The 15,329-nt window shown below is 42.2% G+C and overlaps 1 protein-coding gene across 2 annotated transcripts in view; it reads right to left on the bottom strand.

The window, feature by feature from the left end:
- Positions 1-7,032, bottom strand: part of UBE2K (ubiquitin conjugating enzyme E2 K) — a gene marked incomplete at its 5' end in the record, with an annotated part of 40,977 nt that extends 33,945 nt beyond the window's left edge. The window contains one exon of one of the 2 annotated variants that reach the window (XM_084266947.1): positions 6,858-7,032. In XM_084266947.1, the coding sequence (XP_084123073.1) occupies positions 6,858-7,032 (175 nt within the window). The remainder of the gene's footprint in view (positions 1-6,857) is intronic. The other variant, XM_084266948.1, reaches the window with a different exon arrangement.
- Between the last annotated feature and the right edge of the window lie 8,297 nt (positions 7,033-15,329).

Genomic DNA, 15,329 nt, shown 5'->3' with positions numbered 1-15,329 from the left:
ATGATAAAAGTTTAACCAAAAGCATTTTCTCAATTTAATACCAGAAGCAACTATTAGTGCAAAAGTGAAGTACAGAAACGACAGCAATCCTTACTAGGATTATGAAACAAGCTAGAAACTGTTTAACAGGTAAATAATTTAAGAACTACACTAAGTACTCGCACCATTTTAACAAGTTTAATGCAACTGAAAGCCCGTTTGATAACTCAGCATTGGACCGTTAGCCAGCACTTTCTTGCAGTTTACAGTTACACAAATTTACTATGATAAAACATTAACTTTATTTACATTTTATACTGAGTAAAGTGAACTAACCTTAGGACTCGTACACTTCTTTCCTATTAAAGCCAAACTCCTGGAAACAAGCACAGAAGAATGAATGCGAGACTGGGAAGGTGAAAGGATTGGCTAATCCCTACTACCTGTAGGCCCACAAAGAGTTGTGGTCAGAGGGTACCACCTGGTAGCTGCAGACTAACCCCTGATCCTAAACAAACCCAGTCCTGCAATCAGTGATTGCTCTCTTTCCTCAGGTTTTCAAGAGATTACCTCCAACAACCAAATGAGCCTGACTCCAGTGGAGACCAAGATTTTTTTTTTTTTCTATTTTCCACTTACAAAATCTTTAAGATTCTACCAATTGATATGGAGATCATCCACTAGAAATCTCAACTCAACTGGATACAGGTTAATATGAAAAAATGCCACTAAATGAGCACAAAAATGAGCAACAGATCTTGCCTTCCCTGCACAAATATTCCCACTACCAATTCTTGGCCAACTCATAGCTCTGGTCAAATGATCACTGCCATTTACATTAAGGATTTTGAATCATAGATTTATGATACTCAGAATTCTAGTGCTTATTAGGACTTATGTAACAGTGCCTGAAAAGTGCAATGGTATTATACTCATGGAACTTGAAAAGTAACCTTTTCTGTAAGTATAGGAAAAGGTCTAAACCTTGTCTTCCCTAGACATGGCTTGAAATACACAGTGGATAAAATTCTTTTCAAAAACGTACAGAGGATCTCACTAACAACTATTTTAAAGTTAAGATGGTCTTCACATTTCAGGTAAGTGCAGCCTAAAGACCCATTACGGCTCTCATAACTGTTCTACCATTAGGGTTTCAACCCAGAACTTGTTCAACCTAACCACCGTAACAGCTTTTCATCTACCAGAAAAAACCTGAGCCTCTGATTTTAAGAGGACTCATTATTGTCTTACAACAGTGGAAGCTTCTGAACTAAAAAGTCTACTTTATAATTCTTCAATTTGTTTACAGGGAAGATTTCAATTTCTTTACCAGGTGTGGCAGAGTTGAACCCTCTATCTGTGTATTTTCTTTCAGAAACAGAAGAAAACCTCAGTAATTAAAAACTAGAAATACAGCATCACGTAGGAAGAGACACATAGTCCCACCTCCTCCTCAAAGCAGGTCCACATAGAGCAGGTTGCTCAAAAACTTTTTGAGTTTTGAACATCTTCAAGAATACAGATTCCACAATCTCACTGATCAAGCTGTTCAAACGTTTAACTACTATCATGGTAATTTTTTTCCCCAGTGTCTAGTCAGAATTTCCCATGTTCCAGTTTGTGTCCATTTCCTCCTACTGCTGTGCACTCCTGAGACTAGTCTGGCTCTTCTCCAGAGTCTCTTGTTAGGTATTTATGGATGACAGGAAGATGTCCCTTTGAACAGTTCTCTCAACATCATTCTCTCACCCTCTCACACACCATGTGCTCCTGCTCTTTAACCACCTTCATGGTGCTCTGCTGGGCTCACTCCAGCATTGCAGTGTTCTACATTGGAAAGACCAAAACAGGACACAAGCACAATACAGAGTTAAATGATCATTCCTCACAACCCACTGACTACATTCTTGCTGAAGTAAACCAGTATGTGGTTGGGCTTCTTTGCCACAAGAGCACTGCTGAATCACATTCAACTTGCTCTCTGGTCTGTCACGCAGGTCTCTGTTCGCCTGCTTTGTTTCCAGGCTGTATGTCCTGACACATGGTGTTATTTCCTCCCAGATACAGGGCTTGGTACCTACTTCTGTGGAACTTCAAAAGGTTCCAGTCAGCCCATCCATTTCTCCATCCTACTAAGATACCCTTGCATAGCACCCTGCACTCCAATGTGCTGACACACCACCACTACTAGTTTTTTGATAGGCAAGCCTTCTGGGAGGCTGAACAGAGACTGGTACCAATGTAATAGTGGCAGCTCAAAAGCTCTCATCTTTATGCCTTTTTAAACTTTATACCTTTTAATTAACTAGGCACACTTCAGCTTTACTCTCACAAACAGTCCCTCTGCACTTACTAAACCTCTACTGACTTCATATGTATTAGCAGAAAAGGGACACTGTTTTAAAAAAAATCCGTTGCTGATTCAGGAGCTGTAATAGAAGACATCTCATTCTTATATAAGAGCATTGGTTCTACATCCTAAGTAGAAGAAAAACAAGCACCCACAATTTTCAACAGGCCCTTCTAGTAACACTAAAGCACCATTACTACTAAAAGTTTCCATCTTAGTGAGTTCAATTTCTAGCACCCAAGACTGCTCAAATATAAACAAACCGAATTAATGAACTTTTTCTGAGTGTGAAGATTAAATGTTTATGGCTTTTCCAAATAACAAGAAAAATTTGAACATGCACCACACTATGAAGACACAAATCACAAGACCACTACAGGCAACGGTAAAAGCAAACACCAGAGATATGAGAACTCTAAAAGCCTAAGGGACTTGGTATAGCAGATACCTGTTCCCTTTCTGTTCTCCTGCAAATCACAAAGCCACACAGCAGACTCCAAAACAAACACCCACTTCCTTCTTGGAAATTACGAACTTCACACTTTGCCATTAACCTACTGTCTGCTTGAATGCTGTCTTGGATTCAAACAAACTACAAACATCCACCTGAGATGTCTGCATTCCATAACTATAGTTGAGTTTAACTTATTCTCAGCCCTGTCTGGGTTTACCTCCCATGCAGACAAACCCCTGCCTCTTGACCTTCCTTAAGAGAACATTTTGTCATAGAGATACCAGCAACTCTCCTCTTGCTAGGAGAAAGCTTTGTTTTCCAGCGAGTCACCTTCAGTACCAGAGTAGTGGTTTCACTGTGAGATATCTATTAGCTTCCAACTCAAAGGTGGCCAGGAAACATTTTACTTTTCTACATGATAGAAGAAACTGAATGACAAATTAAACATTGAATCCTTCCATGCTAACAATTTCTTTAAAGCTTAACACCAATGCTCTACTGAGGTATGAAAAGGAATCACAATAACATATCTGACAAACTACAATCACTTCACAGCATCAAAGTGACCACAAGATTCTTCAACATGTTTGTATTTATTGTTAAAATGCCAGAGAGGTGTTCCCCAAAGAAGTTAGCTGCTTATAAACAGGTAAGGATTTGGCTGCCCACTGCAGCATTACAGTAATTCTATTCTGAAAGAATATCAGCCAACCTTCACCAAAGCCTTCTCTCACTTACCAAAAGCAGGATACTATTCTCCCTCCACCTAAATATTAGTTTCTTCATCATGTTGCAGCCTCAAACTTTTGTTCAAACTGTCTTTTGTGGCTTTTGAATTTCAGCCCATAAAACAAAAAAGATGACAGATTAATTAAACAAGACAACAAAGAAAGAGATTAAGTTTAGCAACTAGTGCCTTGCCTAGACTGGGATTTGGTGTATGATCTGATTTAATGCACTGTTTACTCACTTTAGAATTTTAATACAACCATAGTGCAGTACCCCTAACTTATTCAACCAGTCAAGTTACTACCTAGGCTAACTTCACAGCTTTATCTTTGTTAAAGATACACTACCTCATCTAGCTTAAAATTTTAAAGCTTTTTCAAACTATGAAGGTAAAACGTCTACGTCATTCTTGGAAGAGCAATCCTGACAAATTGTTGTTAGTGTCACCTATTTAATATTAAATAGATGCAAAGATACAAGGATCTTTCTTAAATACACAATAGCTCACGCCTTAAGTTAATATATAGGGTTTATAGTAAAACTAGAATAAAGCAAGCAGAGCAAAAATGCTTTTGTGGCTTAAGTGTGAAAAGGCTTTAAATGCTTTTTCAAAATACACAAGAAGCCCCAGACTTAAAAAAAAAAATAAAATATAACAATAAGTCTTCATCTCTTATCTGTAAGCCAGAGAGCAAGATCATCTAAAATTAATATGTTAATGATTTTCCAGAAATGCCATTTAAGTCAAGGAAACAGCACAAAGTATTGTCAGTCATATGAATAGGAAGGACCCACAGCACCATTGTCCAAGGGTCCATAACAAGCATAAACACGCTTTTCAGAACTCTTTCTTCACTGATATTTAGAAGTGAAACTTGGTGCTTCCCAAAGATATTTCAAACACAGGAGGTCTTAATTGCCATCCAGCTGCTCCCTTTTAAAACCACTTCTGGTTCCACAACTACTTCACCCCAAAGGTGAGTACTAGAAGACAGAGAACAAACTCCCTATGCACTTTTTTAAAGTGTGCCTGACCCCTCCCCCAGGCATTTGTGCTCATACTGCATGTGTAAGGAAACAAGGGGGCTGCTCTTCATGTCCGTGTGTAGCTTAAATTATTCTTGATTTGATGCTTTAAGTGGAGACAAGTGGCCTTCAGAGAGGGACCTAAAACTTCTAAACAAAAAATTTAGTTAACCACCATTCATGAAAAAAAGTTGGCAGATTTTTTTTTAGAGAAACAAGGTTTAATATTTTTAGTACATAAGTCGTAGAAAAAACCCACTTTTTTCCTTTGTGATTGGTAGTTAATACATCCATTCACCATCTCACTCCATGTGTTTTCATACTCAGTGGTACTAACACCCTAGTTTGACTGCCTTTGAATGCACAAATATTCAGAAAAAACTTTGCTTGCAACTTAGACAACCACTGAGTAATGCTGAAATTTTGTATTCAAGAGAGGGGAGTCAGTGTATTCTGTAAACTGCAATTTTATACATACTCTTATATAACACTCTTACATACCTTGCTAATGGCAGGAAAAAGAAGTAGCATCAAATTCTTCTGTATTGTCATTTTAAAATTCCATTATTTTTGTTTCCTAAGAATTGTGGTCTTATTTCTGGGAAGCTTTAGGCAGCTTAAAGGTTATTTCATAATACTATTTATTTTCAACATTCTATACTGAGCCCTTCAATGCAGAGACTAAACAAGCAAGAATAGTGAAAAATATACTCATCACCAGATTTAACCTTCCAAGTAAGAAAATTTACCACGGATCTCCCCCAAAACCTGTGTAAATTAAGTTGTTTTGGTTTTTTATTATTATTAAAGCAAAGGGAAAGGGTCTTGAAGCCCTTAGCACTCCCAAATAAAGGCTTCTTTGTTCCCACAATATCAGCTGGTTATATGGGCTACCAGGTCTAGATTTTCTAGCTTTGTTATAAAGGTATCCAACTAGAAATTTCTCTTAGTTTACATGCAATTCTGTATTCGCTGTGCAATAGCTTGGCAAAATCAGCCTGGGCTCCAAAGGCAGCTGTAAAACAAGGCCCTTAGATTTTTCTAGGGGCTAGTTCAAGCTGCATAGCAACAATGCTGTTAGCATACAATTTAAAAGCACACCAACTACTGCTACCCTAAATCCATTTCCTTTAGGTCATTAGTATCTTTCAAAAATTACTCTCTCGATTTTTCCTCTGTCAAAACCTTCAGATTTCTAAAGCACCAGCACTAAGAGTTACATATTCACATTAATATTTCACAAGCATCCAACCTGCAACATCATCCCAAGTAGGACGACAATGACGACACAACCATTAAAACCTATCTGGCTGACGTCCACCAACTCAGACACAGACACAGCAGAAGCTGTAGTGATGCAACCCTGTGAACGCTGCTATATATTGCCCAAAACCGATCAGAACTTCTTTCATGTCTCCCTGAGAGCAGCCAGTTTCCGTCACTGACCACCACATACCTCAGAACATACTGTTCAGGAAACGAGGTAACATGACTGACATGAGAGAGGCTTTAAAAGCATCCACCTGAAGGTGAGTGAGCCTGCAGTGGGATAAAGGAAGTTCTGTATTACAGCAGCCTAAATAAATAGGGGTTTGCTTGCAACCCATTGGAAATAAAATGCCATTAACGCCGTCCTCCGCAGCCCCGGGCTCTGGCTGAGCAGAGGGGCGAGTTCAAGGGATGGGTGAGACGGTGTAGCCCCCACCTCAGCCCCACCAATTCGCTTCATCACCTCCCAGCCCGCACGGAGAAGCCTCTCCCGGGCCGAGGCGCGTGGGCCCGGCCGCGCGCGGGCGGCGGCACTCGCGTGCGTTCGGAGGGACGCGCGAAGGCGCGGGCCGGGGGCGGCGGGAGCCCCGCGCCGGGCAGGCCCCACCCCGCCCCGCAGCCTCCGGCCTGGCAGGGCGCTCCCGGGCATCAGCCGCCCGCCGCGGGCGCCCTCGCCGGGGCTCTGCCCGCCAAGGCTCCCTGGGCCGCGCCCCCCCGCCGCCTCCGCCACACTTCCTGAGCCCGGCCGGCCCCGCTCTCCCCCGACCTCGGGCCGCCGGCGGGTCCCGCTGGAGGAGGGGCTCCGCGCCCCCCTCCTCCCCCCCCCTCCCGGCGGCTGGCGGGTCCCGTCTCCCCGGGAATCGCCATTCCCCTCCCCGAGGCCGTGGGACGGGCCCACCCCCAGCGCGGGGAGGTGGGGCTGAGGGGGAAGCGGGGTCCCCGCGCAGGCCGGCGGGGCGCCCGCACCTTCCCCCACTGCCCACACTCAGACACACACACACACGGGGAAGGGTGGCGGCAACACGCAGGGGGAGGGGGTGAAGCTCTGACCTCCTCGCTCTTCAACACCTCCTTGAACTCCCGCTTGATCCTCTGTACCGCAATGTTGGCCATCTCCGCAGCGGGCACCCACTCGCCGCCACCTCCGAGCCGGGCCCAGCGAGCTCCGCCGCCTCTCCCGCTGGATAACTCCCGGCCCCACCAAAATGGCGCCCGCGCCGAGCATGCGCGCTAGGACAGCCGGCCCTGCCGTCGCCGCTCAGGAGGGGCCGCCGTATGCGCGGAGCGGGCACCGGGGCTCCCCGACGGCGGGGGTCGAGTGCCGGGCGACGAGACACGCTCTCGGCCGCCTCTGATCCTACTGCCAACACCCTCCCCTACGCTACCCCCCGAGCGAAGAATGCAGCCGCCTCTTAAGGAGGCGCGGGGGTTTCGCCCCGCTCGCCGCCCGCCCCAGGAGACACCTGCCCGCCTGCCGTCGCTCGCCACGTCGCGGGCCGAACGGGTCCCCGGCGGCGCCTAGCGAAACCCTGAGGAGCAGCATCTGCGGGCTGAGCCGTGACGCCGCCGATGGCGGGACCCGGGGCAGTTTAGGTGGTTGCGTTGTCATGGCTCTTGCCGCGAGCGGCGCGGCCCTCCCGGCCTCACCTCCCCGACCCGGCCTTGTGCCCGCAGGGGCAGCAGCGGGGAGGCCTGAAGCACCGCGCCGGGGAAGGGCGTGAAGGAGTGTCTTCGGAGGGCCGGGCCGAGAGGTTCTGAGGTAGCAGGAGAAAAGTTCGTGTGTCTCTGAGGGAATACCTGGCTCAAGGAACCGCTGCCGCATCTTGGTGAAGTCCCAGAACAAAAATAACCGGGGGCGTTTCACATGCCGTGAGAATCTGCTCAACCTGCCCGTACAGCAGCTCCCATCTATTTTTATTTCCCACCCTTATGCTCGCTTGAGAAAACTGGAGTTCCGTACGCATCTCTGTCCCTCCTTGCCTTCTTCCCGCCCTCGCCCTCCCTTTGGGGACGCCGCTGCTCCCTCACACGGGACAGGGAGGAACTTACAGGCCGGGTAGGCCCAGGAGCTCTGGGCCCAGGAGCTCTGAGGAGACAGCGTAACGAACTGTTCCTTCTTATGGATTCTGCTACAAGATTTTAAAACTAGAGTAAAAGGTGAATGTCAGTCCTGTCTAATGGACTGTTACATTTTATTGCAGAGGCAAACATGGCAAGCCACAGATGTCGGTCTGTCTAGACAACTGAAATAGGATACCAGTAACCATCCCTGCTAGCCTGAGGTACGCACAATTGGTATGGTATGTAAAAGCATAGATAGATTTGAACGTGAGATTGAATTTACAATTGTTACTTATTCAGGAACTAGAGGCTTTCAAGACATAAAGGTCTATAGGAAGGTTTTTAGGAAGATTCTATAGTGCCTTCTCTTAACAGTGCAGTGCAGGACAATGTAAAACATATACATTTATCTCAACAATTTCTGGTATGTCTGTCATTTGCAAGTGCTGTTTATTTACCTCCATTAGTATACACGGGATTTTAAATATTATATACACAGTAAAGAAAGTATAGACTCAAGGGATAAAAAAAACCCTGTCTGGCAACTGTATACACATGCATATTGGCCTTTTTCTCTGTGTGTTTACTCATCTCCCATGGTTTGACTGGAAAAAGTCTATTATCCTGCAAAAATGTGGTACCAATTACATCTGTTCCCCAAATTAGGTCTTCAGACCAAGACTTAGTTTTAATGCAATACACAATGGCATTTTTTAGTACATTTTTGGAAAGGATCATTTTGCACTAGGCCTGATTTCTTTTTAGTGACTTGTAGTGTGATCTTGGGCCTTCATTCTCAGAATAATTTAGACATCTAAGTCCCACTGATGTGCCTTAAATCCCTTTTCAGAAGGTAGGTTATGACTTCTCTGTGGCTCCTGCTCTAACCTGTAAAATAAGGGTACTAACTCATCTCTACCTCTTGGAGCTCATAGATGAGAGTTAGATTCAAGATGCACTGAGTTCCTATTGAACACTATAGACAAAAATTATAAAGGTAGCATGTAAAAATATGTCGGTTAAATGCCTAGTGCTTTTTTGGACAACTCATAGAGAGAAGCTGAGCTTATAATACTCAGATTTTGCTCTGAATGGAGTGGAAAACATGACCTTTATCAAGTGTCAGAATCCTTTGTGTTCCTGTGAGTATGCCTGTATGTTATAGGTAGTAGACATCCAATAACAGCCACAGTAAAGGGCAATGATTTTGCCTGGTTTGTATCTAGATTCATTTTCATGTGCTCATTTGGATTACAAATGTCAGAGTCTGTTACTGCACAAAGCAAATCAAATTAATATGAATTACTGCATCTCTCTTCCTTAGTATAACCCACTCGCTTCCCTTGTTAATTTTCTCTTTGATAAAAGAGAATATCAAAAGGTTTTGGGGGGAGTAGAACAAAGCCATGGTGAGTTTTGCCAGAGTTAAAATACTGCATAAAGTCAGTACCTTATGTAATCAGCATGTCGGATTTATCATTGTGTACCTCAATACTATTTGATGCTTTACTATAGTTTACTACTTTACAGAAGACTTTTCAGGGGCTTCGACCAGAACGGGACCATAGACTAGCAGTCTTTAAATAGGTGGTTTGGGTTTTAGTTTTGATTTAGGGATTTTTTGTGAAATATGAAAATGCTTAGAAGAAAATGAGAACAGGGCATCATTGTATAATTTCAGTGACTTCCATGTCTGACTTCATAGTATATTTTATAGTGTGTTGATAATGCAGGTCCGTATATATCCTCTGAATTAAGTTCTCGTTAGTCTTTCACCCTTACAAAAACCCATACACAAAATGTAAAACTTTAGTTCTTTGAACATAGTCAGCTCACTTTTTGAATGACAAAATTTTGTATCACCCTTCAGGATATGGTTCTTTCACTGATCCCATCATAAATTTAGCCTTATACTAAACAGTTCTTTCAACAGCAGCTTTCTCAAACTGGCTGCAAATTGGTCAATACTTGTGTCTGTTCGTGTTGATCACAAGTAGTAGAGTGGGAAGTACAGTTCTGGGTATCCGCACGTGGCTTAATATGTTTGGCATACTGCTTTGAAATATTTCTGGAAGTGGGAGCAGGAAATAGGGTGCATTAAGTGAAGTTAAAACCATGTAAGTTTACTACAGCAGGGAAGTTTATAGGATCAGTAGGTATAAAGTAAGATCAGTGGTTGTGAGACCTCAGCCCAAGGTCTCAGTATGGAAAGGCTGTCAGTATTCATTAGCTGATGCTAAATACTATGTCATTTCCCCTGTAATATGGGGAATCATATCTAGCCAACAGCCTATATATAGGAAATAGTTCACCACGTTTTCATGGAGAAGTTCTGGTTGTTCATGCACAGATCGCACACGTTGGACTGTGCATGGTTCATCTGTCTGAGACTGTGGATGCCCCCAACCCCAGTATACTGCCTGGGGACTCCCAAGATCCTTATGACAGCACTAAGTATAATTAAATTTCTGTTCTTTGAGTTAAGATTCTTGATGATCACTTTCTCATTTCCAGTTTACTGATTTTATTCTGTTCATATTAACAGGATTTTTTTTTTCTAGTAGAATTATTCTAGAATTAGTCGAAGAGTTTGGAATTGAGATTGTTCCCAGTGATTGGAAGAAAGCGCCACTTTTTAAACAATAACTTTCCAGTATGCAACATTCTGTTCCTCTATTCCTGCTTTGTGTCTTGCATAACAAGACTTCCCCCCTCCTCATCTTGGCCTCTTTAGTTTAGAAAAATCAAAAATGTCAAGCTTGATCTTCTCTCATTGTTGCTGGAGGATTTTTTTCTCGACGAGGAGAGCTGTCTCAAGAGATCTGTGTATTGATTGCACACACTTTAGTTCCAGGGGTTGAACCTGTAACACATTTTTAATTCTTCTTTTGTTTATTCTGTGAAGCATCCATACAAGGATTAACTGTATGGGCTGTATTGGTATTAGATGGTACACTCTTTGCATGTAAATCTTCATATGCTCATTTGTAATAATACTTTACTTAAAAAAATATCATCAAGAAATAATATTAATAGAACTAGGTTATCCCTCGTTTCCATCAAACTTACACCTACAGCTCTCTGTCATCCCAGCTTTTAAGAGAGAGGCCTGCATGCCAGAAGTTGTCTTTTCTATCTGCATATCATTTAGCACATTTCAGAGATTACGAAAATAAATTTAGCCTGTACGGTTATTGTGTTCCTGTTGTGGCAGCCTCTGGGTGACTCAACTCATTCCGAAGATTAGCTTTATCATAAAAATAACTAACTGGTTGTGCAAGTTGACCGAGTTTTTTAAGTTGTCATCTCAGCTTTCCTGTTCCTCCTATCCGTGTCCACGTCCGGTTGCGTGTCCAGGTGTCACAGTGCCCTCTCCTGGGTGGAACCGGGCAGATTGGCTTGCTGGTGTGAGACGGATCCCTCCGTTCGGGAGTTCTTTGTAAGGCACAGAGCTCGTGGCACTGCAGCTGCCTTGGCCAGTCTTCTCCAACACGTGTACAGGTATTGAGGAAGAACCCGTAGGAGTTCTGAGCGCAGAAATGCCCAAAACCGGTACAACAGCCATTGTTCGGTGTTCCTATAGGGAACTGTGCTTTCCAAATAGTATTTTTCACATCATTAGCAGCTTAAATATATATGCTTTAAAAGGCAGTGAGTGTACTAACTAAACATCACTGTCACCTAAAGTCATTCAGTTTTAATTCTTGTGATGCAATTCATGTGACTTAATGGAGTTAGATCAGAAATTAATTCAGCTATTGACTTTGCATCAATCAATCTATGGCTTAAACAAGATTTAGAAGAGTTTTCATTAGATAATGAATGTGCAGGAATTCTTGGTAGTTTACTGATAACATTCTATTCTTCTTCATTTGCTAAGGGCTTTTATTAGAAATTCACAGGACACCCTAGCCATTTCATTAATTTGGTGGCACGGCAATATCTTCTAATTTAATGTTACATCTGAACATGATGTTTTTTGGTAGGAAAACCTAGAGGCGAGCAGCCCAAATGCTTTTAAGTTTGTTAGCAAAATAATTGTATGGGTTTTTTTTAAAAAAACCCACTTCCTCTTTTTTGTGGAGCAATTTTTAACTGGTTGTACATACACCTTGGGATCTGGGGGCTGTTTCTTGTGGGTTCATGAAAGGGAAAAAAAAAGAAGTATCAGCAGACTGACAAGTTGACCACAGGGAACTAAAAGCATATCTTAGAAAGGAAAAGGAATAAAGCTATACTCCTGTGTTCCTATTACAAAAAGAAGATAGCAATCTTTTTTAGGATCCTTTCAAAATGAAAGCAAGCTGGGAATGCAGAAATAGATTTCACAACTTAGCGTGGCTATTATTATAATGGAAGAGAGGATTTGGCCAATAATAGAAAGTGTAGAGTCACTATGCTACATTGCTGGTATATTGTTTTCCGCTCAGAAGCATTTCCTACCCTGAATGAAGCATTTGCATTTCATATTGCCATCTATTAATGTAAGAACTTATAGTACATTATCTAATCTGTGTAACTTTATTTAATTAAATATGTCAGTCTTCCTTTCATAGATAGTTACAAAAGGGACTTAGAGCTGCCATAAAAGGGCAGCTGGATAGCTTTTCCTGGACAGTGGGACATCATCTTCTCCTGATATCCTTATGATTTGTGACTGAATAACAATTCCCACTATTTTAATAACTATAAGGACTGAAATCAGATGCAAGCTGATGCTCAGAAAACCTTCATTTCATAAATGTCATAAGAACTGAAGTATACAGGACCTTGAATGTGGAATTTGTTGCTCGCTGCAGTGGTAGCTGGGGAAGTACGTAAATGCAGCGAGTAAGAGCAAATAAAGTTACATTAATATTCTGGAATGATTGCTTGGGGTGGAATTAGGGTTTCTTATTAGAGGACTTGAGTTTAGAATTAGAACTGAAACAAAAAATTATTGTGAACCTTTAATTGAATATGGGAAGCCAGAATAAATAAAAAAATAAAAATACTTTATGTTAGAGGAAAAGTAAATGCAGTCACAGCCTAGTTGCATAGCACTGGTAGTCACCTTTAATTGCCAAAATACTTTCATATTCCTCAAAGTGTGGATAATCTTGCTGTTGAAAACTTGATTGTGCACAGTCCGATTCAACTGACAGCATGTAGATAAAATTTAGGTCTCCAAGACGCTTCCACCTGGCTTCTTGCCTTTCCTTTGAGGGGACAGACAACACTTCTTCAGGAAGCACATGTTGCAAACTATCCTCCTACATCACTGCTGTGTCTTCTCAGGAGAAAAGGATGTGACTGGACACCTTTTCTTCATCCTCTATGTAACCTGAGACATCTCCAGTATACTTTACATTGTCAATTGTTATGACCCCCTTCAATGATCTCTCTGTTTTGTAAAGCACAAGACTTTTGTTGGGATCCTGAAAGGTAGAAAAATGTCATTCCTTCTAATAAACCAAAACTGGAGCTCTTGAATTCAGCTGCTATTGCTTGATGTAGCAATTTCAGGTTCCTGAGGCTTTTTGAAAATTCTAACTAGAATTTGAACTTATTTCTATTGATGGCCATCTTGCTAAAGTACAGTATAATCTGTCATGATGGGCACCACAACTGATGAAGTCTTTTGGAGCTGTCTACAATAACAATCTACAAAATTGTGAAGTTTGTCAGAGATCATCTAGAAAGAGCTCCACCATGACAGATGGGTAATTTATCAAGCTGTATTGCTGTTGATACCATCCTAAAATATCTGCATTTTGGAGACTCGAACAATTTTGTATCCAGAAAAAAACAACTTTTCTATTGACCTTAACTACGATAGAATACTAATTTAGGGCTAAATCACTGGTCACTGTTTAGACCACAGTCATGTAAACAGTTAATTGAACTACACTTGAATTCTAGGTGATGCTGCTCTGGCAGGGGGTTGGACTAGATGATCTTTCAAGGTCCCTTCTGACTCCTAATGTTCTGTGATTCTGTACTGGAAACTGGAAAGGACCAATTCAAGAATACAAAAGACAAGCTGATTTTATTGTTCTTGTAGTCTCATTGTCTCCAGCTTGGCCGTGTGGCCAGTAAGACCCCATGATCTGGCAAGTTATTAGAGGGAAAAATTGAGGATAAAGTCAGGTTAAACAAACAAGGCTCATGTACAAGTTCCCTGAACACAGCAGAAGTTAAGCTTTTGATCTCCATCAGGCACACCGTTTCACAGAACAGTAGCTGGAAAATCCCTGCTATTCTACGTGTCTCTCTTGTCAGTAGTAGCATATGTCTTTGTTTAGATGGAAGATCTAGTTTAGATGTCTGTAGCTTCTTGTCTTGTACATTTTTCTCAAATGAGACTTAGCAATCATAGCAATTTCAGTGAAGTATAACCCATCTCATACAATTCCCTGGTACAGCTTTCGTATCTGACAGAGTGCAGATCCCATGGTAAATCAGAAGTTGTCCCCTTTTAAAAGGCAGTGTTGTAGATTGTATCTTTCTTACCCCAATTAGAGGTTAGTCACGCTGGGAAAGATTCAGTCATGCTATATTCTTGTCCCTCATGATTTTGCAGATCCTACTAGCAGTAGGAATGTTGTGATGTTATGTTGACGGTCCCTTTCCCAAACATAGAGCAGAGAGATATTGACATGGAATAGGAGTGTGTGTGTATATATATGGGATGTGGAACAGGCTGCCCAGGGAGGTGGTTGAGTCACCATCCCTGGATGTGTTTAAAAGACGGGTAGATGAGGTACTTAGAGATACGTTTTAGTAGAAGACAAGTATGACTCTAGGATCTTAAAGGATTTTTCCAACCTAGTCATTCTGTGATTCTGTGATACACGTATAGTGTCTTCTTGCAGATATCTGTGGGTGTCTTGCTATCCCTGTATTTTAATATCACCCATCCCAAATACTTTTACTCCCACTGAAACTGTGGTGAAAGTGCTCTGCAGATGTACTTAGTCCTGGATTCCGTCTTGAGTGGCGCAGTACCACAGAACCACAGCATGGTTGAGGTTTGAAGGGACTCTCAAGATCACCTAGTCGACTCCCTCATTAAGGCAGGGTCAGCAAGCAGGTTGCCTAGCAGGACCACGTCCTTTTGGATAGCTCTAAGGACGGAGACACCACCACCTTCCTGGGCAACCTCTGCCAGTGTTCAGCCACCATCAGAAGTAAGGAAATGTTTGCTTATGTTCAGCTGGAATGTCATGTGTTTCAGTTTGTGCCCAGTGCTCTTGCCCTGTCACCACTGAGAAGAGTCTGGCTCCCTCAGCAGTTTCTCTACTTGAGTTGAATTTCACTTCTGCTATAATACGGTACTGGCATCAAATCTTTCTATCTTTTTTTCCAGTAATAATTTCTAGTTTTAGAGACAACCTCTGTGTCCAATTTTGATGTTAGTAGTTTAACACAAAGTAACCACAAGAACCCATTTAAACACTGAAAATGTAAATTCACGCTCTT

Source organism: Gallinula chloropus (genome assembly GCF_964237585.1).
Source record: "Gallinula chloropus genome assembly, chromosome: 7".
Classification (NCBI taxonomy): domain Eukaryota; kingdom Metazoa; phylum Chordata; class Aves; order Gruiformes; family Rallidae; genus Gallinula; species Gallinula chloropus.
The sequence above is the reverse complement of the archived record's forward strand: the minus strand, read 5'-3'. Positions and strand labels throughout refer to the sequence as shown.